Consider the following 23,534-nt stretch of genomic DNA (forward strand, 5'->3'; position numbering starts at 1 on the left):
GCATTTTAGTAACATCAGCAAAACTGCCTTAAATGGGGCCTGTGTGTCGGGTAGTCTTGCCTTAATCTTTGTATTCATGCCCATCAGTGTGAAAGACGCTATTTGCATATATATTTGCATGTATATACAACCACACTTAACTTGCGGCCATTGGTATGTGCTGTGAGTATCATTGTGGCCCCCGGGGCTTCCAAAGTCGAGTAGCCCTGATCTACCATCTATTTCAAGTTTGTGCATCTGACTGTCTATGTCGGTCCATCTGTCCGAGAGTTCATGTGTTCAAGAACTACTCCTGAATGGTAAAAGCTAGGACTACCAAGTCTGGTATGCAGTTTCCTCTAATCAGAACTTAAAGCAGGGACAGTTATACTCAGGGAATGACCATAGGGAGACAACTACACCCCAGAATGACCACAGGGGGGCAGGAAGCGCCCCAGCACTGGAAAGCAGATGCTGGCTGGCAGCACAACCCCCACCCGCCCCGGCCACCTCCGGGGAGCAGCCACCAGCCAGGCTGGTCCCAGGCAGCAGTCGGTGGCTGGACCATGAAGTCCCCACTGCCCTGAGCCAGCCCCATAGAGAAGCAAGCTGGCAGGCAGGCTGTGCAGTCTCCACCACCCCAGGCCAGCCTCAGGGAGAAGCCAGTGGGCAGTCTGCCGGCCACCCACACCCTCTGCCCCGGGTCCCCAACCCTCTTCCAAGCCCCCCCACCTCCCAACTCTGTCCTGATTCCTGCACCTCCACCCTCTGCTCTGAGTCTCCCACCCCCTCCTCTGGTGGCTCTTAATACATGTAAAAGGCAGAGTAGCCGGAGGGTTAGCTCCCGGGGCCAGGAGCTAATCCCGCTGTGGCTCTGCAGTTTTCCCCCCTTATCAACTAGTACTAGTCGATGGACATTGCCATTTAACATCCCTAGAGCCAGGCCCAAAATTCCCTTTGTTTCAGGGGGGGTTGGATGCAGTTATAGTTCTGGGCTCTTTGTCAAATAAAAAAAATCCCATTTGCCTTTTCCCATGATGGAAAGGGGAACTCCCCCTGCACATCACGCAGAAAATCACAAGCAGATAGCCCCACTGACTGAGATGGCCTCTTGCCTCTAAAGTTAATCTGTTCCTTCCCCCTTGCCTCACCTCTGAGCCAAGCAGCTGCATGCAGAGTTGAACAGCTGGAACAGCACCGGATGTGGTTTTCAGATTCGTGCCCTTGGGAAACAACACAAGGAAGGACAAGGTCAAAAAAATCCACAAGAGAACCTCAGCGTGTCAGATGGCAAACCACAGCCTCTAATAGCTTAGGCTGGCTGGTGCCAGTCTGCCATGGAAAGCAGTCAGCAAGGAAGTTGTCTGCTTCACTACTGCAGTTTAACATGCCAGAAGATTGGAGCTACCACATAGGTCAGATCTGCCATGACATTCCACTGGGATCCCAACAGACCATCAGCAAAATGCAACCGCAGACGAGCAGTGAAGCACTTTAAAAGCGGGATTGAATGATGCAGCAGAAGTCTGACCTAGAACTCAGCTCTTGAGTCAACAAAGGATGGCTCACCTGATCCACGATACTGGGATAGATGGACCTTTGGTCTGACCCAGTCTGGCCAATCTTATGTTGAGTTTCTGAAGATGGCTGATGAGGTCTGTGTATCACTCCCTGCCCCAAGTACAGAGGCATCACCACACCTAGGGATAAACCTGGGCTATCTGGCTGTATAGTTCCCATCCATATGAAGCAACTCCTCTTTTTCCTGCCCCTCTATAGCTGATCTCTAGATGAGAACCAAGGTTTCCCGCTGGTTGACTCTGCTTGAGTGAACTCCCCTGGCCCTCCATGTGCTGCATATTGTAGTATTCCCCTCCTAATGCATCATGAGAGCACCCCCACCCTTCCCTTCCTCGGCAAACACCTCTTCCCAAAATGCACCCATTGCAAAGGACTGTATCTTGCACCTCTCTGCTGTTGGCTGGGTCTGTTCACTCCAAGTCCCTTCCAAATGGCCTCAGAGAGGAAGGTGGGTGGTACCTGACTCCACTTCTGTCCACAGGACAATTCTAGGCACCCAACCCAGGCCCTGAGCTCTGGGGGACCCTGCAGCAGCTGCCTCGACCGTCCTATGGACGGGATTCGGGGCGGAGTGGCAACAGGTGTGGGCCCCCCCGCACACATCATCGTGGCTGGAGCTGGAGTGACCGTGGAGCACCCTGGACTCCTGGTGCTCTGCTTCTTGTCACCACGGTGAAGAAGAGAGCAGCAGGCTGGGAGGGGGGATGGGCAGTGGGGCAGAGTGGAGCAGGCTGCTAGGTAAGTGCAAGGGGGGGCAACCCAGGCCACTGCTCTGTGCCAGGCCCCCCAGTAATCCCCTGGCTCCGGTTATCCACAGGAGGAGGCTTTAGGCATGGGGTGCAATGAGTGCGGGAGGGGGTGGACGAGGGTGGGGCTCGTGTGAAGGAGTGGAGTGGGGGCAGGACAGAGCAGAGGCGGAGCCTGCAGCAAGGGTAGGAAGTTGTCTCGGGGCCCGCACTTCCCTAGCGACACCCCTGCCTGGCTCATTCCTATACAAGGACCTCCCTCCCCCCTTCAGCAGGACAGTGGGGGTCAGTGTTAGACCCAGACCTAAGCAGTTACCTGGATGGGAACATCATCCACTCGAACCCCATTCCGGTTTCTCTCTGCCACAAGACTCCGATACACACGGTTGGTTAAGGGCAACACAGAGTAGCCCAAAGGCTTGTTATCAGCTTCTATTTCTGACACTGGGGAAAGGAATCACATCATATAACCTTACAAAGTGAAAGCAAGGCAATTCTCAACTATCCCCTGCCATGAACCTTGCCAGCACTACTGCCCTGAGACCAACCCCAAAACACAGCGCCACCGAGCCAAGATCCCTGAAACCCAGCACTACAACCTCCAGAGCTCCAAACCAAGAACTAACGTGCTGAGACAACCCCCCAAAGAACTACTACACTGAGACACCTGAAAATTCACTACTACAGCCCTGAAATCCCCCTCAAATATTACCATAACAAGCCCCCCCAAAACACCAACATTACCCTACCGAGTCACTGAAAAAAACAAGCACTATTATGCTAAAACCACCCAAAACTTAGCATCTCTGCACTGAGACCCCCTCCAAATTCAGCACTACCATGCTGACACTCCCAAAGCCCAACACTACAGCCCTGAGACCCCTACAAAACCCAGTGCTACTCCACGGAGACCACTACAATCCCAGCAGTACAATCCTGAAAAAAACCCCGTCAGGCACTACCAAGTTGAACCCCCCAATCTCTAATACTACTGCACTGAGCACTCTTAACTCAGCACTACATCCCTAACCTCACCCAAACCAGCCCTACTGCCCTAACCCCACAACACCCAGCACTATAACCCTAACCCTCCAACCATCCAGCACTGATACCCCCCAAATCCAGCCCTGACACCCCCCAAATCCGGCACTACATCCCTAACCCCACCTAAACTAGCCCTGCAGCCCTAACTCCACAACACCCAGCATTACATCCCTGACACCCCCAAACCAGCCCTACAGCCCTAACCCATAACACCCAGCACTACAGCCCTAACCCTCCAACCATCCAGCCCTACAGTTCTAACACTCCCCAAAACCCAGCTCTACAGTCTTAACCTCAGCCAAACCAGCACTACCACGTTCATTTTTCCCAAAACCAAGAACTCCTGTAGCTCACAGATCTCAAAATCCACAGCTACCCTGCAGAGATTCCCAAATCTGAAAACAACTTCACTGACAACCCTTGAAACCTAGCACGAAGATGATGAGACCACCACCAAAACCAAGCACAGCCCCTTCTCCAGGCTTTCTGAAACTGACTTACAGACACAAATAAGCAGAAGTCGAAGATGCTTTGGACAAAATACCTCATGTAACCTATCAATCTTAATGTTTGTCTGCTGGCTGTGTATTTTGTATGTATGTATGTATCACTTCTGTATGTGAAGTTAGAGCTATGGAGTATGGAATGGTTTGTGGTTTTAAATGTGCTAATGAAAGCCATCAAGAGTGTTTCCTTCAGTGTCTGGGCCATCACCTATAAACAGCCTCCTTTGTCCATTAAGTCTAAGCAGTAGTTGATCTCAGGAAGTCATGTCTGTCTGTCACTCCCCCCCTCCCCCCAAACAGATAGGGGCTGACCAAGTAATTTTCCATGGAAGGGTAGAAAGTAGACACCAAATTCCCACCTAAAAAAGGGAGACTATTTAAGATGCAAAGTTTTTCAGTTCTTGGTCTTTGGATGGCATGTCACTCCCAAGGGAATGAACCAAAGACCGCAGGGGAAGGGGACTACTCTGGTTTGGAGGCTTAGCTGCAATCAGAACAAGTAAGTTTGTAATAAGTGTTAGAACTAGCTATGCGTTTTCTGTTATTTTACATTTGTAATCTATTTTGCTCTGCCTGTTTTCACCTGCAGCCACTTAAATCCTATTGCTTGTATTTAATAAAATCACTTTTATTTACTATCAAGCTCAGTCTAAATAACTGTTACCTGGGGGAGCAATCAGGGTGTACATCCTCCAGGGCCGGCCCTACCATGAGGCGGACTGAGGCGGCCACCTCAAGTGCCAGACTGTGGGGGAGGAGGGGGCCCCACTGGAACCCAGAGTGTAGAAAATTGTCTCTGCTGCTGGTGCAGATGTTTCTCTCTGCTCTAGATTCACAGCCATGGGGGGCTGCCATGAGAGGAGTAGAACAGGCAGAAGGCGGAATTGAGACCTTTCAAAGTTTTGGCCCAAGCGAGGGGGCATAGAGGCATCATTTGAGCTCCCCGCCTCAGGTGCCAAAATGTTGTGGGCCGGCCCTGACATCCTTTCATTGTTAAAGGGGGCTTACCTAAATAATGCTTGGGGGGGAGGGGGGGGACAGCGGTGATCTCAGCTCAGTGCTTTGGCTAGGGGAGACAGTTCCATTCCAGCAGGCAGCAATTTGGATTGGTACAAGCTGGATTTCAAAGCTGTCACTATGCTACTTTAGCTCCCATGAGATGGCATCTCAGGGCTGTCTTGCTACTGGTATAGGCAGACCCCTGGGCTATTTGGGAAAGGCCTCCAGTCAGGGGCTGTAAGGAGCCCTCAGCAGTGCCCGGACCCAGCCTGGTCTGTCACAGTGACGTAGTCTTCTCTCTCATCCACAGAGCCTCATCCAGTTCAGAGCACACGCCTTCCTGTGGCCTTGCACTTCCTGCCAGCTTTCCAGCCCAGGTGTGTATGAACATCGTCAGTGCCCAAAGAACCAGAGTGAATCCACAGACATCCACATGCCTAGACCTGCCTGTGCACCTTGCACAAGTGGAAACTTCCAAACCTCTGGCTGGATCCCAGAGGAACTTACTTGCTTTATATGGATAGTATTCAATCACCAGGCTGGTATTGTCTGAGAAGAGGGTGGCCCCATCCCTGGATTGGAAGAGGATGGAGGAGTTCCACGTTGGTTTCTCTGGGGGCCCACGAGGTTGCATGACCTTAGGAAAGATGACAGTGGTCTACATAAACATGTGTACATGGCTGGGGGAATTCCTGTGTCTCCTTTGACAATGTGCAGCAAGCAGTAATATCCAACCCTTGGGGGAAAAGAGGCCGTTAGTGATGGACTAAGGGGCACTCCAGGCAGCATACATACTAGAGGCAGTCGTGGATCCACACAGGCTAATTCCTGGGGAGTGCCAGGCCTCCTGGACCCACTCAGTTCCAAAAGGACTCGCCCACAGCCTCCAAGACTTGGGCAGGGATCACAGTTGTGAATCCAGCCATGCAGACTCCTGTGCGGGGTGTGCACCGTTCCCCTCAGGACACAATACTCCTGGGAACTAGGGTCACTCCAAACCTCAAAGTCCTCAGGTTAGCACAGAGCCATAGCCTGCCCGGCCAAGCCACAGCAACCAGCCAGCCAAACCGCTATGCACTTCATTTCAAGCTTTGGCTCTGGCTCTTTTTTGGCCCCCTGAAGGTGAGAGGCTGTGTCCCTTCAGAGAGCCACCCAACACCTTTCCCTCTGTTTGCCAGCTGGGGCTTCAGCTCTGCGTTCCTGATGAGAGATGGTGCTGGCGATTTCCTGCCCTTTGGCAGCTAGTTGCCAGGTGTCAATGTTATGGTCTCGGGGGTGAGGGAGGGAGGGTTTCCTGCTCTCTTTCTTTGGACGTGATTTGTGGCCAGCCCGCTCCTTAATGACCCAGTCATTCCATCCCAGGCAGCACCACGGGACACACATCTCTAGAATTCTGCGTATATACAAAATCTGTATCATAGAACCCTAGGGTTGGAAGAGACCTCATGAGATCGAGTCCAACCCCCTGCCCAAAGCAGGACCAACCCCATATCCACATCCACATCTGTAACCACAAAAATGAGCTGCGATTATCCACACTAACATCCATGGATGCAGATATAAAGCAGGTATCTGTGGATGTGCAGAGCTCTACACATCTCTATCTCCTTTTCTGCCCCAAGAGCAGACCTAAACCTTTCACAACTCCACCACTGGATAGCAATACAAAGTACAATGGGAAACTGAGGCACACACAGACATCTTAAAAATATTACAGTACATTCCACTTTGACACACAGGCTTTTGAGGTCAATGCTCCGCCACAGAGTAAAACCCTCTCTTTCTACCAGGGACAGAAGCCTTTCCAGATGACTCAAATGGGATATAGAACAGACTCAGCTCTGAGTGCACCCTGCTTTCTGGTGTCCAGTTCTCTCTCCTCTGAGAGCCCAGAAAGTAGGTTTCTCTAATGGACTACATCAGCTCTGTCTATTTTGTGGCACATGCTCCTCCTCCACAGAGCTTTGGGACACTGAGTGGCTGTGTGTGGGGTGGAATGAGTGAGCACACAGGCACACGTTCTAGTAAAGAGTTTGGGGAGTGAATATTTTGCACTGGAACCACAACAGGGGAAGGACACTGGGTGTACAAGTGGATATTCATTGGACAATTCTTGGATGAAGGCAGAGCCTGCTAGGGCAGATCTGTGGGAATGGAGTGAGGAGTTATGGCCTCCTTCTCTCCTAGTCAACTTGAAACAGTGAGGTACAGCCATCCCCCGTGCAGCTCCACCCATGCAGACTCAGGAATAAATTTGCTCCAACATGCTGGAATCTTAAGGCCCACCGGCCATGCTTTAGCAGTGTGGGGGAGCAATGGGCATTGAAAGAGGACTTGGGGCCACTTTCTCATCAATGGAGCTCCACCATCTCCAGCAGAATGCCAATTGACACCCGCAGAGAGTCATGACCCTCAGCACTCCCCTGCCTTTCTGAGAAGCAGACTTTCCCAGTCATGTTTCTTCAGGGCAAGCAAAATAAGCCCATGTTTGCTTCCATACATCTTGCTTCCCTCTCCCTCCATGTTGTGGGCTCAGCTCTCTGCTTTGTTAAAGAAATCCTGGTTGTTTTAAATTGCTTTTCTCAAGGCTTCAGATTCCTGTCTCTCTCCCTTCCTCCCCTTCTCCCAGGAATATGCATCTCAATAATTGTTGTCTGATCCCTTTAACTTCTCAGTACTAAAGGGTAGATCTAACAAAAATACACCCCTTCTCCCATTGTTAAACCACAAATCAACATTCCTGGATGATGCCTTGGGATTTTTCCATCTCTCTCGGGGGAAGATCAAATTCCTGTCCCCAAAGCAATGTGCTCTGGCTGGACCCCTACCCTTCCAACATGCCATGCCTGCATAAGAGGCGAAGCCATATTAATGGATGCAGCATGCTTCAAAGGATTGGAATTGCTCCCGCTGGGGGAAGGAGGGAATCCTCTTGTCCCTCCAGCTGGATTCACATTGCAAGCTCAGGAGGAGCTGAAGGGGTTAAGTTTTGTGGGCTGGCTAGCCTAGTAACATTACCAGAGTTCAGTGGGGAAGAGATGCTGCTACAGTCAGACGGAGCAGGTGCCTCACAGCACCAAAGAATTTCCCAGCTCGGAGTCTCCATGGGAGGAGCTCTGACATCCCAGCCACTTCTCCTAAGCTTGGTTTATCCCTGTGGTCCCATGGTCCCCGAAGGTGCTGCTGGAAATGCCTCCCTTGCAGCACAGGGAGCTGGAGCACGGATACCTCCTGGGATGCTGTTAAGAGAAGCACAGGCAGGCTGGGTGTTTGTGGAATCCCACTGTGAAAATGGAGCAGTCAATTCAGCACTTGGAGAATCTCCAGGGTTTGCCTGGTCCCTGAGCCAGAGAAGCTGCACTGGAGCCATTCACTGCAGGACAGAAGCAAAGCATTTGGGAGAAAAGGATGCAACACATGCCATATGCTCAGCAGTGCTGCCCTGTAGCTGAGCACAAGGCAGACAGTGTTGTATAGTGGCTAGGATAAGAATGGGAGTCAGGACCCCAGGGCTTTATTCCTACCTCTGCTGCTGGTTCACCATGTGACCTCAGGCAACACAACCATCCTGGAACCTCTCAACGTCCCCAAACGGCATACATCTGGAGATACCCAAACCCCACAACACACTTGCACTGAAGCCAGAAAGGAAGGGAACCCACTAATAATTAGCCATTAGGGCTGCCAAGTTTATTACACACCTCATAGAGGGTATGTCTACACTAGCTCATTAATTCGAGCTAGGTAGGCAAATGAGACGACCGGAGTTGCAAATGAAGCCCGGGATTTAAATATCTCGGGCTTTATTTGCATGTTCCCGTCCAGTCGCCATTTTGAAATTTCACTAGCCTGAACTCACTGCCGCGCGGCTACACGCAGCAGTGAAATGTTAATTTGAACTAAGTCCTTAGTTTGAATTAACTGTTACTCCTCGTGGAATTTCAAAATGGCGACTGGATGGGAACATGCAAATAAAGCCCGGCATATTTAAATCCCAGGCTTCATTTGCAACTCCGGTCGCCTCATTTGCCTACCTAGCTCAAATTAATGAGCTAGTGTAGACATACCCAGAGTGCAGTTATCCCCATGGTGAGCAGGAGGACAAGGGTATGATGTGAAACCCCAAATGCCAGCAGATTTGCAGCTAGCCTGTCCTCTCGTGGCTTTAATATAAGAACCTAAGAATGGCCATACTGGGTCAGACCAAAGGTCCATCCATCCCAGTACCCTGTCTGCCGACAGTGGCCAATGCCAAGTGTCCCAGAGGGAATGAATCGAACAGGTAACGATCAAGAGATCTCTCTCCTGCCATCCATCTCCAGCCTCTGACACACAGAGGCTAGGGATACCATTCCTTACATGTACTGGCTAATAGCCAGGGCTAGACAATCCCCGGCGAGAGCTACTTGCCAGCCCCGTACCGCGCATGCACCAGACTGGCACTGCGCATGCACGAAGCACCGGTGAATGGGGTGCACGGAGCAACCAGCTGAAATCTACTCACTATGGGTGAGTAGATTCTGCAGTTTGTCGAGCCCTGCTAATATCCATTTATGGACTTAAATTCATGGAGGTTATGTAGTTTTCATTTAAACTTTGTTCTAGTCCTAGCCTTCACAACCTCCTCAGGCAAGGAGTTCCACAGATTGACTATGCTCTGTGTGAAGAACTTCCTTTAATTGGTTTTAAAGCTGCTGCTCATTCGTTTCATTTGGTGGCCCCTAGTTCTTATATTATCGGAATAAGTAAATAACTTTTCCTTATTCATTTTCTCCCCACCACTCATTTCTCCACACCTCTATCATATCCCTCTATCACATCCCTCCTTAGTCTCCTCTTTTCCAAGCTGAAAAGTCCCATTCTCTTTAATCTCTCCTCATATGGGACCCGTTCCAAACCCCTAATCATTGTAGTTGCCCTTCTCTGAACCTTTTCTAATGCCAGTATATCTTTTTTAAAATGAGACCACATCTGTACACAGTATTCAAGATGTGGGCATACCATGGATTTGTATAAGGGCAACAAGATATTCTCCATTTTAGTCTCTATCCCTATTTAAATGATTCCTAACATCCTATTTGCTTTTTTGACTGTTGCTGCACACTGCATGGACGTCTTCAGATAACTATCCATGACAACTCCATGATCTCTTCCCTAATTAGTTGTAGCTAAATTAGCCCCCATCATATTATATGTATAGCTGGGGTTATTGTTTCCAATGTGAATTAAATTACATTTATCCACATTAAATTTCATTTGCCATTTTGTTGCCCAGTCACTTAGTTTGGTGAGATCTTTTTGAAGTTCTTCACAGAATGCTTTGGTCTTTACAACCTTGAGCAGTTTAGTATCATCTGTAAACTTTTCCATCTCACTGTTTACCCCTTTCTCCAGATCATTTATGAATAAGTTGAATAGGACTGGTCCTAGGACTGACCCTTGGGAAACACCACGAGTTACCCCTCTCCACTCTGAACATTTATCATTTATTCCTACCCTTTGTTTCCTGTCTTTTAACCAGTTCTCAGTCCATGAAAGGATCTTCCCTCTTATCCCATGACAACTTAATTTACGTAAGAGCCTTTGGTGAGGGACCTTGTCAAAGGCTTTCTGGAATTCTAAATACACTATATCTACTGGATCCCCCTTGTCCACATGTTTGTTGACCCCTTCAAAGAACGCTAATTGATTAGTAAGACATGATTTCCCTTTACAGAAACCATGTTGACTTTTGCCCAACAAATTATGTTCTTCTATGTGTCTGACAATTTTATTCTTTATTATTGTTTTGCCCGGTACTGACATTAGACTTACCAGTCTGTAATTGCGGGGTTGGCCTCTGGAGCCCTTTTTTAATATTGGCGTCACATTAGCTATCTTCCAGTCATTGGGTACAGAAGCTGATGTAAAGGATAGGTTACAAACTATAGTTAATAGTTTTGCAATTTCACATTTGAGTTATTTCAGAACTCTTGGGTGAATGCCATCTGGTCCCAGTGACTTGTTACTGTTAAGTTTATCAATTAAATCCAAAACCTCCTCTAATGACACTTCAATCTGTGACAATTCCTCAGATTTGTCACGTACAAAGGATAGGTCAGGTTTGAGAATCTCCCTACCATCCTCAGCCATGAAGACTGAAGCAAAGAATTCATTTAGTTTCTGCGCAATGACTTTATCGTCTTTAAGTGCTCCTTTTGTATCTCAATCGTCTAGGGGCCCCACTGGGGGTGTGTCTAGACTACATGCCTCCTTTGACGGAGGCATGTAGATTAGCCAGATCGGAAGAGGGAAATGAAGCCGCGATTAAAATAATCGCGGCTTCATTTAAATTTAAATGGCTGCCCCGATCTGCCGATCAGCTGTTTGTCAGCAGATCGGGGCAGTCTGGACGCGACGCGCCGACAAAGAAGCCTTTCTTCATCGGCACAGGTAAGCCTCGTGAAACCAGGTTTACCTGTGCCGATGAAGAAAGGCTTCTTTGTCGGCGCGTCGCGTCCAGACTGCCCCGATCTGCTGACAAACAGCTGATCGGCAGATCGGGGCAGCCATTTAAATTTAAATGAAGCCGCGATTATTTTAATCGCGGCTTCATTTCCCTCTTCCGATCTGGCTAATCTACATGCCTCCGTCGAAGGAGGCATGTAGTCTAGACACACCCTGGTTGTTTAGCAGGCTTTGGGCTTCTGATGTAGTTAAAAAAAATGGTTATTACCTTTTGAGTTTTTGGCGAGCTGTTCTTCAAACTCCTTTTTGGCTTTTCTTATTACATTTTTACACTTAATTTGGCAGTGTTTATGCTCCTTTCTACTTACCTCGCTAGGATATGACTTCCACTTTTTAAAAGATGTCTTTTTTATCTCTCACTGCTTCTTTTACATGGTTGTTCAGCTATGGTGGCTCTTTTTTAGTTCTTCTACTATGTTTTTTAATTTGGGGTATACATTTAAGTTGTGCCTCTATTATGGTGTCTTTGAAAAATGTCCATGCAGCTTGCAGGGATTTTATTTTAGTCACTGTACATTTTAATTTCTGTTTAACTAACCTCCTCATTTTTCAATAGTTCCCCTTTCTGAAATTAAATGGCACAATGCTGGGCTGCTGAGGTGTTCTTCCAAACACAGGAATGTTAAATGCTATTATATTATGGTCACTATTTCCAGGCGTAGTTACCTTTTGGACCAGATCCTGCGTGCCACTCAGGACTAAATCGAGAATTGCCTCTCCCCTTGTGGGTTCCTGTATCAGCTGTTCAAAAAGCAGTCGTTTAAGGTATCAAGAAATTTTGTCTCTGCATTTCATCCTCAGGTGACATGTACCCAGTCAATATGGGGATAGTTGAAATCCCCCACTATTATTGAGTTCTTTATTTTGAAAGCCTCTCTAATCTCCCTTAGCATTTCATATTCACTATTACTGTTCCGGTCAGGTGGTTGATAATAGATTCCTACTGTTATATTCTTATTAGAGCAGGGAATTACTATCCATAGTGATTCTATGGAACATGTTGATTCATTTAAGATTTTTACTTCATTTGATTCTAAATTTTCTTTCACATATAGTGCCACTCCGCCACCCTCTTGACCTGCTCTGTCCTTCCGATATATTTTGTACCCCAGAATGATTGTGTCCCATTGATTGTCCTCACTCCATCCGGTTTCCGTGATGCCTATTATATCAGTATCCTCCTTTAACACGAGGCACTTTAGTTCACCCATCTTATTTTTTAGACTTTTAGCATTTGTGTACAAGCACTTTAAAAACTTGTTACTGTTTATTTGTCAGCCCTTTTCTGATGTGTCAGATTCTTTTTTATGTGAATGTTTTTCGTCTGATCTGGCCAGGACTTTATCCTCTTCCATCCTCTCCTCCTGACTAAAACCTAGAGAATCTCCAACAATAGTCTCTCCTCTAAGAGAATTCTCTGTCCGATCCACGTGCTCCTTTGCACCAATCGATTTCCCCCCATCTCTTAGTTTAAAAACTGCTCTGCGACCTTTTTAATGTTTAGTGCCAGCAGTCTGGATCCACTTTGGCTTAGGTGGAGCCCATCCTTCCTGTATAGGCTCCCCTTATCCCAAAAGTTACCCCCAGTTCCTTATAAATCTAAACCCCTCCTCCCTACACTATGGTCTCATCCACTCATTGAGACTCTGAAGCTCTTCCTGCCTACCTGGCCCTGCACGTGGAACTGGAAGCACTTCCGAGAATGCCACCATAGAGGTCCTGGATTTCAGTCTCTTTACTAGCAGCCTAAATTTGGCCTCCAGGATGTCTCTCCTACCCTTCCCTATGTCACTGGTATCTACGTGTACCACAACCACCAGCTCCTCCCCAGCATTACACATAAGTCTATCTATATGCCTCGAGAGATCTGTAACTTTTGTACTAGGCAGGCAAGTCACCATACAGTTCTCCCGGTCATCGCAAACCCAGCTATGTACATTTTTAATGATCAAATCTTCCGTTACTAACAACTGTCTTTTCCTGCTGACTGGAGTTCCCTCCCCTAGAGAGGTAACGTCAGTGTGAGAGGATACCCCAACATCTGGAAGGAGGGTCCCATCTATGGGAAGGTTTCCCTCTGCTCCTTCCTTGAACCTTTCATCCTCTTTAATAGCACAGGGGCTGTCTGACTGGAGGTGGGACAATTCTACAGTGTCCTGGAAAGCCTCATCCATGTACCTTTCTGCCTCCCTCAGCTCCTCCAGTTCAGCCACCCTGGCCTCCAAATCCCATACACAGTCTCTGAGGGCCAGGAGCTCCTTGTTCCGAATACACACATACACCACCCGCACATAGGACAGGTAACCATACATGCTGCACTGAGTGCAATAAACAGGATAGCCCCCACTCTGCTGCTGGGCTTCTGCCTGTATTCTCTGCTACAGCTCCCTAGGTTATTGATAGGGTTTTTAGTTAAATCAGGAAGTTTTGATTAAAACCTTTAAACTAAACTATAAAGACTGGCAAGTGTACCTTGGCCCCTTCCCACTCCCTTCCAAACTCCCTCTCAAAACTCCCTGTTTGCCAAGTTTACTAATACTACGGGAGGATATCTGAGCACCACTGACCATCAGGAATTTCCCCTCTCCCCAAAATGCAGACATCCCTACCAGAGCTTTAATTACAACCCTGTGCTTTAGCACACAGACTCTTCTCACTACTTTTCACTCTGGAGGCCAAAGCTATTGTGCCAACATAAAATAAAAGACAGATGGCTTTAGCTGTGTTTGCTGCATGCTGTGTCACTTCAATTTCTGTCTCAGCTCCCAAGCTGCCGTCCTGCTGGAAACTGGTTGTATGAAGACCTCACTGGATTGGGGACCAGGCACAACCTACCCAGAGATTCACTGAGCCCTATTTTGAGCCCACAGTGCTCAGCGGATCAGCAAAACCAGCACTCATCTTCTTTACTCTCCCTCTGTCTCACCGGAGCTAGAGAAATCGGGTCAAAACCCTGGACTCAGACTACCACCAGTTCTTATTTTTTTCGGGACATTTAACAAAGTCTATCTGTGGGTCTCACTGGAGAAGAAGGATGGTCCAGTGGTTAGAATGCTGACCTGGGACTTGAGAAACTTGCTCACCATGGACTACTCCCTGTGTGACGTTGGACAAGCTGGCCTTACTTCCTATCTGTAAAATGTGGACAACAGCACTGCCCTGTCTCCTAGAGATATTTATGAAGAATAACAAATTAAATACTCTGAGGCGCCCAGATACTGTAGTGCTGCAGCAATACGCATACTCTTAGCATCAGTGGTTCTCAACCAGATTATCTGAGGCCTCTGGGGGTCTGTAGCAGGTTTCATGGGCTCTGCTGGTCTAAACAAGAGAGCAGGGCAGGTGTCAGACTCACTGGCCCATGATAGAAAGCCAAAGCCCAAGCAACTTAGTTTTACAGAGCCCCGTATGGCATTGGGCCATGGGCAATCGTCCTGCTTGCCATCCTTTAACAATGATGCTGACTTTCACTCTCCTGGCTATACAGCAAAAAACAATTGTTGTGGCAAAGGTGGACCAATATGTTTTTATAGCAGCTGGGAGCCTCTGAAAGAAAAATGTGGAGAACCTCTGCCTAGACAGCTTTTAGCATTAGAATCTCCTGTAGCCAGCAGCACAAGGCAACCCATTTTTTCCCATCTCTTTCTGTTCAAATTGAGATGTCTGACTCCATTGCAAGTTGACTCCATAATGGCAGTATTCCAGTGTTTTCAACAATAATGAAAATTAAGAGGTATGTTTGAACATACGGAGGGTAATAGCTGAAGAGGGGTGAGACCACGATGGAGAAAGTAAGCTGTAGCACTTGACAGTAAAAACTGAAAAATATTTAACAACCATTTTATTCGATTTAACTCATGTTTTAAAATCATCATGCCAATGAAAGTTGGTTACTCAAGCCTACTACGAAGCATGACATCAACAGCCTACTTGGTTTCTTGCTGTAATTTTGCATGACTCTGTTAATGAGCTTCTCAAATGCTGAGCATTCCTTTCTGGTGGCTTCTCGTGTGTCCAGTACTGCCAGTCCTTCCTGCTGTGTTCGTGGTCAGGCAGAAGGCAACTCCTTTCAGAACACAAACTTCTATTCAATGAGGAGAACGAAGGCCCATCTGTAGCTGTTGTGACTGGGAGTAGTAAGAAATTAATTTCTACATCTTCCATGCCAGGAAACAGAACCCAGAGTGTGGGTCAAACCACCAGGGATGATAAAGAAGTTCAAGTCAAATCTTCATTCATTCATTGTATGATACTCCACTCTGTTCAAATTCTGTGTTCTGTCCTGATCACATGGCAGTAGAACTGAGGCTGAGTACAATCCAGAAGTTGTTGCTGTAGATTTCTAAGAATTAAGTCTGGGTACTTTACCTTTTTCATCTGGTTTATAAAACACGTTTTGTCCTCTTCACTTAAGGATTCAATGTAAGTGCCTCAATTAGTCAATTTCTGAACTGAAGTCTTTGCTTCTTCCAGTATGTTTTCAATGGCTCTCTTGCCATTTGAACCAAGTGCAGTTCTGTTGCTGGACAAAGATATGCTACTGTTGTAGCAGACACTTAGATGCCATTGTGTAATGACCCAACTGATTTCATCATCAGACTTACAAGAGCAAGAATAGCAATGGTTTTCTTTGAAATTAGTAGCAAAAGTAGTTTACCAGATTTACTGCTTAGATCTTGGCAGATATTTCCCAGAGCCAGTAATAACAGTTGCAGTAATATTAAAACAATAGTCACAATCACTCGTGAGAAACCCAGTGGGTTCTCCCAGGATGGACTTATTTGAACTTCAATCTCAGACCATCTTCTATTTTTTCCCAAGACATCCAGTCTTTTTGGACACTTGCTGGGGGGAAAAAAAAGAGTATATTGAAGACATTAACGATATGCTCCTTTGAAAGTCTTTAGAAGATACTGCAGCTTATTGTGCTAGTTAGAGTAGATGGTTTCTGCAGTGTGTATAGGAGAGATTTGGGTTACATTTTTCTCTGAGCAAAGCATATACACCACTACGTCTTCCAGAGGAGTGGGAAGCTCCATCAGATGCACAAGCAGCCATCTCATCAGGGTTCAATTTAGAAGCATTTAACTCTTCCAAAGACATGCATTGACAGAGATGCAGCTGATGTGACAGCATTCTCTCTTCTCTACAGGAACCTGATCTTCTACACCAGGGGTGTCCAAACTTTTTTCAAAGAGGGCCAGATTTGAAGAAATGAACATGCATGAGGGCCGTCTTCACACTCTCAGCCCCAAGGCGGAGGGCCCGCAGGGTCGGAGGCGGGCGGAGAGCGCAGGGCACGCCGGCCTCATGGCGGCCCGGGGGCAGGGCAAACCCGCAGCCGAGCAGGGGAGCGGGGCTGCGGACGTGCCCTACAGGGCAGGCTCTAGGACCGCGGAGGCCATGGGCAGCAGCGGCGCGGCCGGAAGCTGAGCGCGCCAGTTCAAAAGAGCACCGGGGAGCCAGGAGAGGGGGAGGAAGCGGGGGCCGTATTAAATCGGAACACGGGCTGCAATTGGCCCGCGGGCCGCACTTTGGACATGCCTGTTCTACACACTGATTTAAAGTCCCACTTATGCTCATTCATGGTTTTTTCCATTCTCCTTTTTGTTTCCTAGCTCCTCCTCTCACTGCGGCAGAATGCAGTTCTGACAAGATTCAAGTGTATCCACTGGACTCAGCATCTGTATCTCACATATAAAAAAAGGGACTTATGAAGGATTGGAAGTAGCTGTTTATGTCTCTGGTTTCTGGGAGCTCCCGAGATTCAATAAGGAGCTTCACTGATCCCTTCTGCATTGTATTGGTACCCACACAATCTGATGAAACTCTGAGGGTCATGTCCAAGCACACACTGGCTCAGAAACCTGTAACAGATTCTCAAGAAGATACTTTCTTCCTAAATCCTGGGTAGGGATCCACAGTGGATGTCCTGAACTATCTTTCCAGATGATTACCACTCCAAAGAGTGGCCTGCACCACTGTCATAGCTGGGAACAGCAGCTACATTCCAGGATGTGATAGGTTTTATCATCATGGCTAGTGATGTCCATGCTATCATCTCTGGCTCCCTACCAAGAGAGTGTCTTTCCAAATGGTCTATGTCTATACTGCATGCTTATTTCAAAATAACAGTGTGTGTGTCTACACAGCAAGCAAAGTTATTTCAAAATAATGGGCTTCTTACTCTGTAACACAAGGAATAAGGGAAGTCGAAAGAAGTGTTTTCTTCCTTCGACTTACTACTTTGTAGACAGCGCCAAAAGCAGAGTTAAGCTACTTTGACTTCAGCTACGAAATGAATGTAGCTAAAGTTGCACATCTTAACTTGATGTTAGCCCACAGTGTAGGTGTACCCATGGTGGCCACACCATCATTGCACATGGTCTTTTGAGTGCTCCATATTTCAGCCCTACTGCTGCATTAACATAAGCTTTTGAATTTAACTGAATGCAATGTGCTGGTCATCTGAAGAAGCAGGCTGTGCCCATGAAAGCTCATGATCCCATCTACATGTTTTGTTAGTCTATCAAGTGCTACCAGACCATTTGTTGTTTTTTAAGTTTGTGCAATAAATAAGAAAGGAAAAGGCAGAGAGATCCTTTGAGGAGCCCAATACACTTTACCAACAGTTAAGGATCTAAGTTTCCTATGGAAGGAAAGTAGGTATCAGCCAAGGGTGACAGGAAAGACCAAGCCCTAAGGTCATAGAGAAGTCCTTCCCACAAGCCAGAGTGGCTGTGAAGGAACCAGCCAATCAGGAGCCAAGAGTGACTACAAAAGGAGCTGCAGGAGTAGAGACAGCTCACCCGGGCAGGGAGAAAAGGGGGGCTGGCTGGCTGGCAGAACCAGAGACAGCTCCCAGTGGAGAGCCCTTGAGAGACTTGAAGGTGAAGCCCTGAGCTAAGGGCAAAGGAGTTGTATCCAGAAGGGGGAGCCCTGGAAGCACCGCTCTTGTTCAGAGTGAGGGAATGGCATTGAACTGAGACACACTACACAGAGAACACCATGATGGGGCTCTCTTCGATGTGTAGCCCAGAAGGGCTTTGTGATCGCACACAGTGTGACTTAGCCAGAGGCCCAAGTAGCTGCAAGGCTTTTAAGACTGAGGCCGTGCTGGACCCCACACTGGGACAAATGGGGGCGCTTGTGTGAGGTGAGTGCCAACCCTGTTACAGCAAGGAGCAGAGGGTATGTCTACACTACAGCACTACTTCGAACTAACTTAATTCGAATTAGTTAATTCGAACTAAGCTAATTCGAATTAGCGCATCTAGACCCAAAAACTAATTCGAACTAGCATGTCCACACTGATTGGACGCTGGGTCGCATTTAAGGGCAGCTGAAACCAGTTCCGGCAGGGCATCAGGTCAGTAGTTGCTTTGTGTGGCTGCTGTCTGAAGCTATCTGAGGCTCGAGCTTAAAGAGACCCCCCTGGACAGCCGGTTCACAGCTTTTCTGCTTGCTTGCCTACCTCGCCAAGGGACAGCAAAGTGTTTTTCTCTCTGCCTGCCTGTGTCGGTGCTTCCCATTGGGGACGCCGCCGTAGTTGGCACCATGGAGCCAGAGCTCACCCTGGGCATGTTGCTCCAGTTTTTGGACTTGCTGCTGCAAACCTGCCAGCAATGGGTGGAGGCTGCCTGGCACCATCTGGTGTACATCAGCCCCCTGCCTCTCCTCCTGGCCTCCCCGGGGGTCGTGGAGGAGCGGCAGCAGCACCCGGACACCAGCGTGCCCCGCTGCATCTGGCGTCTGGACACCAGCAGCGACTGGTGGGACCGCATCATCTTGGAGCGCTGGGGAGACCAACAGTGGACCCAGAACTTCAGGATGAAGGAGGACACCTTCCTGGAGCTCTGCGAGTGGCTCGCCCCTGCTCTGCGGTGACGGGACACTCGCATGAGGCCCGCCATTCCCCTCCAGAAGCATGTGGCCATCGCCCTGTGGAAGCTCTCCACGCCGGACAGCTACCGATCTGTCGGGAACCAGTTCGGCATGGGGAGATCCACCATCGGAGCAGTGCTCATGCAGTTATGGCACCCACCAGCCACTGGGCCGGGGGGGAATGGGGGCTGCAGGGAGGGGATGGGCCGCTCCAGGGAAAACGGGGGGGGGGGGGGGGGAGAGGAGGCGAAAGTGCCCCGCACGGGAACGTTCGGTCTGTCCTGGCCGTACTACACGCTGCCCATGGGGGTTGCTTCCAGGAGTGGGGTGTGGGGCAGTGCCAGGGAACGAACACTCCCAGCCACCTGGGCGCCTCAGTGATTCGTGGTTTGTTGTCTCTCTTTGCAGGTGGTCAAGGCCATCAGCCAGGTGCTGCTCCACAGGGTGGTCCACCTCGCTGACCCGGACGCCGTCATCCGGGGGTTCGGCGCCCTCGGCTTCCCCAACTGTGGGAGGGCCATCGACGGGACGCACATTCCCATCTGTACCCCAGAACACCAGGCCTCCCAGTACATCAACCGCAAGGGGTACTTCTCCGTCCTCCTGCAGGCCATGTGTGACCACCAGGGCCAGTTCAACATGGCACACAACGCCAGGGTGTTCCAGAACTCCTCCGTGTGCTAGAGGCTGCAGGCCGGGACCTTTTTCCCCGACCACCACATCAGAGTCGGGGATGTGGACATGCCCGTCTGCCTGGTGGGGAATGTGGCCTACTCCCTACAGCCCTGGCTCATGAAGCCGTACACGGGGCACCTCAACTCCTCCCGGCAGGCCTTCAATGCCAGGCTCACCAGGGCCCGCATCATGGTCGAGTGGGCCTTCAGACACCTGAAAGCCCGATTTTGATGCCTCCTCACACGCCACGACCTCGTCGAGCACAATATCCCTCCCGTGATGGCAGCATGTTGTGTGCTGCACAATTTATGTGAACGGAAGGGGGAGGCTTTCCTGCCAGCCTGGATGGCTGAGGCTGAGCGCATGGCTGGCCAGTATGTGCAGCCCTGCACCGCCGCCGTCTGGGAGGCCCAGCGGGGGGCTATCCAGATCCGGGAAGCTCCTGCTATCCAGATGCAGGAGAGCTTCCAGGTGGAGGAGGAGGACTGAACTCTCCCTGCATGCCCCACTGGGGCCTTCTTCCACCCTCCCCTCCTTCCCCTTTCCCCTCCCTAACCCCCCTTCCTAATGTAAAATAAAGACACCTGTTTTGCCAACAAAAATCTCTCTTTATTGTACATAACTGGGGTGGAGAAGGGAGAAGTGAGAATGGGAGGGGGAGGGGAAAACCTGGGAGGAGGGAGCTGGAAGAGGGTGGAAGGGGAGGAAGGGAAGGGAAAGCTCAGGGTTGAGGGTCCTGCTGGCTCTCCCGTCTCACAGCACTGTGATGGGTCAGAGGGGAGTGGGTGTGGAGGGTGGGGGCAGGAGGGATGGGGGTGCAGAGGAAGTGGGAGGCGGAGCAGGGGTGGGAGGAGGAGCGAGAGCTGGGGCGGCCGCAGGGGCTGGAGCAGGAGGAGGCAGGAACCTGTCCACCAGGGTCTGGAGGTGACCTCTGAGGGCATGGCTCTGCTCCTCCAGCACCTCCAAGCTCCGCTGCCACAGCCCCTCCCAGACCCAGTGCTCCTGGATGCGGAGCTGCTACTCCAGTAGCTGCAGGTGCTGCCGGTGGTAGTCCTCCAGGTTGCGGGTGCACCTGCTGGCCTGGGTACAGGTGGCTGTTGCAGGCGGGGCGGTGCGCCCTGCAGTCCCAGGTGCTGCGGCTGTGGTGAAACAAGAGCAGTGGTCAGTTCTCCCTGGGGACACGGTGGGTGAAACCCAGCGCCCCTCTGCAAGGCGAGGTCGGCGTGTGTGGAATGGGCCAGGGCCCCTGCATGATACCCAGCTGCTGCTCCACGGTGGGCAAGGCCGAGGCATACGATCCCTGGGCTCCCTCTCCCCCCATGTCTCCCATACACATTAGGGGAGCACGATGGCACTCACATGTGAAGCCCTCTCTGGCCTTGGACGACACAGCCGATGTGCTCTGTGGGGTGACCCGGGGGTCTTGGGAAGGCTCCCGGCTCTCGGCGTCCTCCTCCGTGTCCAGGATGGGTCCCTCTGCCCCGGGGTCAATCACCACCCGGGGGCATGCACTGCGTGTGCCCCCAGGATGCGGTACAGGGCCTCAAAATGAGGGCATGCCTCCGGGTTGGCCCCTTGCTGGGAGGCCCTGGAGTAGGACTGCCGCAGGTCCTTAATTTTGCAGCGGACCTGCTCCTGGGTCCGCATGTGTCCTCTGGTGGCCAGGCTGTCAGCCATGCGGCTGTAGATGGCCACGTTCCTGTGGCTAGTGCGGAGATCGTGGACGTTGGAGGCCTTCCCCCAAACCTCAATGAGGTCCACGATCTTCGCACTAGACCAGGCAGGTGCCCGCCTCTTGTGGCCCCAGGCAGGCTCCTGTGAGCCACCAGCCTGGTCCTGGGAAAAGGCGGAGAGCTGGGTGGCAGCGGGTGGCTGGCTCATCTTGTGTCAGGTGCAGGGTCTGCTGGCTGGGTGCTGGCAGGCTTGCAACTGGCACAAGCACCGTAGCCAGACCGTGGCCCTTTAAGGGTTCCGGGGCCGGGAGGGGGGCAGACAAGTTTCCCTGGTGGTGCCCAGAGTGGCCACCAAGGCAAGCTGGGGAGGGCTAGCCTCCCACTAGTTCGAATTAAGTGGCTACACAGCCCTTAATTCAAACTACTTAATTTGAACTAGGCATTAGTCCTCGTAGAATGAGGTTTACCTAGTTCGAATTAAGCGCTAGGTAGACGCTATGAAAGTTAATTCGAACTAACGGCTGTTAGTTCAAATTAACTTTGTAGTGTAGACATACTCAGAGAGAGTAAAGTGCTTGCTGAAGCTCACATAGCTAGTCAGTGGCAGAACTAGTAAGAGAATCCAGGTGTCCTCTTAGTCTTGTCCATAGCCCCTAGAGTCTAGGAATGGGCAAGTTTTTGATGGGAGCCACTCCAAGAATTTGGTACGTGGTCAAGGGCTGCTCTCTTCCATAATATTAATGGAGGAGGTGTGGGTCTGTGCTGGAGGTTGGTTGCAGAAGGGAGCTTGGGGTGTGGGATCTGGGAAGGAGTCTAGGTGAAGAAGGGGGTTATGACCTGGGGGAGGGGTTTGGAGTGCAAGGTCTGGGAGAAGGCTGTAACCTGGAGGGGGGTTGTAGGAGGGAGTGCAGGGTTTGGGTAGAGGTTGTGACCTAGGAAAGGGATGCAGGAGGGGGTGCAGGACTTGGGGTACAGGATCTGGGAGGGGTATGGGTGCAGGAGCAGAGGGTTTGGGTTACATGGGATAGGGATGCAGGAGGGGGGCAGAGGATTGGGAGAGGAAGGGTCTGGGGTGTCAGAAGCAGGCTGTGGCTGGGAGGTGCTTACCTGGATAGCTCCTGTCCACCAGCCCAGCAGGTTCCTCAACCAGACTCTTTGTCGTTTATGCCCCTGCATGCCGCTTAGAGCAGGCCCAGTGTGGGGTCCATGTGCTTCTCTGAATGCTGAGAGCCTGGAGGGGGAAGGATACCTAGCACGCTGCCTATCCTATGAACAGGAAGCTCCCATTGGCCGGAAACAGCCTCTCCCCAGGCCTGCAGTGTTCAGAGAGCCACTCTGAGTAGCTTGCAGGGGCCGGGCCGGCAAGGAGCCTGGCTGAGGCTCCTACTGTGCCACAGGACAGATCTGATGGCTTGGCAGGCCAGACCCGGCCTGCGGGCTGCACTTTGCCTGCCCCTGCCCTAGGCCATAATCATCACATGACGTGGTTCTGGTTGTATTACTTAGATAGTGAGCTTCATTCTTTGTTCTAACGACGAGGAGTCCTGTGGCACCTTATAGACTAACTGACGTGTTGGAGCAGAAGCTTTCGTGGGCAAAGACCCACTTCGTCAGATGCATTCTTTGTTCTGTATCTGTTAAGTGCCTAGCACGGTGAGGCGCTGATCCATGAGTGGGGCTCCCTCATGTTCCTGCAGTAAATGGCAACAGGGCAGTCTGATTTCCACATGGCAAGTGGACTTGTAGTAGAGTGAGAAAACTTGTTCTCCTGAGCTTCCTTTTGTCCTGATCACAGAGGCCCTGGATGGACAGCACATGCCTGGACCAGGACGCATGGAAGTCGTGTGCTTTTTCACGATCCCAAAGATCAGGTTCAGGAAATGTTTTTTGTGACAACAATATGATTTGTGAGAGCTTGCTTAAGTGGGCAAACCCATTTA

At 50.1% G+C, this 23,534-nt stretch overlaps 1 protein-coding gene across 4 annotated transcripts in view; it reads right to left on the minus strand.

The window, feature by feature from the left end:
- CCDC33 (coiled-coil domain containing 33) overlaps positions 1-23,534 on the minus strand; it is a 238,109-nt gene that overhangs the window by 109,258 nt on the left and 105,317 nt on the right. For all 4 annotated transcript variants that reach the window (XM_025183622.3, XM_025183623.3, XM_025183621.3 and 1 more), the window contains exons 8-10: positions 5,363-5,492; positions 2,623-2,750; positions 1,131-1,202 (exon numbers count right to left, since the gene is read on the minus strand). In XM_025183622.3, coding sequence (XP_025039407.2) covers positions 1,131-1,202; positions 2,623-2,750; positions 5,363-5,492 — 330 coding nt within the window. The remainder of the gene's footprint in view (positions 1-1,130; positions 1,203-2,622; positions 2,751-5,362; positions 5,493-23,534) is intronic.

This window comes from Pelodiscus sinensis, chromosome 14 (genome assembly GCF_052426305.1).
Source record: "Pelodiscus sinensis isolate ZL-2025 chromosome 14, ASM5242630v1, whole genome shotgun sequence".
Lineage (NCBI taxonomy): Eukaryota > Metazoa > Chordata > Testudines > Trionychidae > Pelodiscus > Pelodiscus sinensis.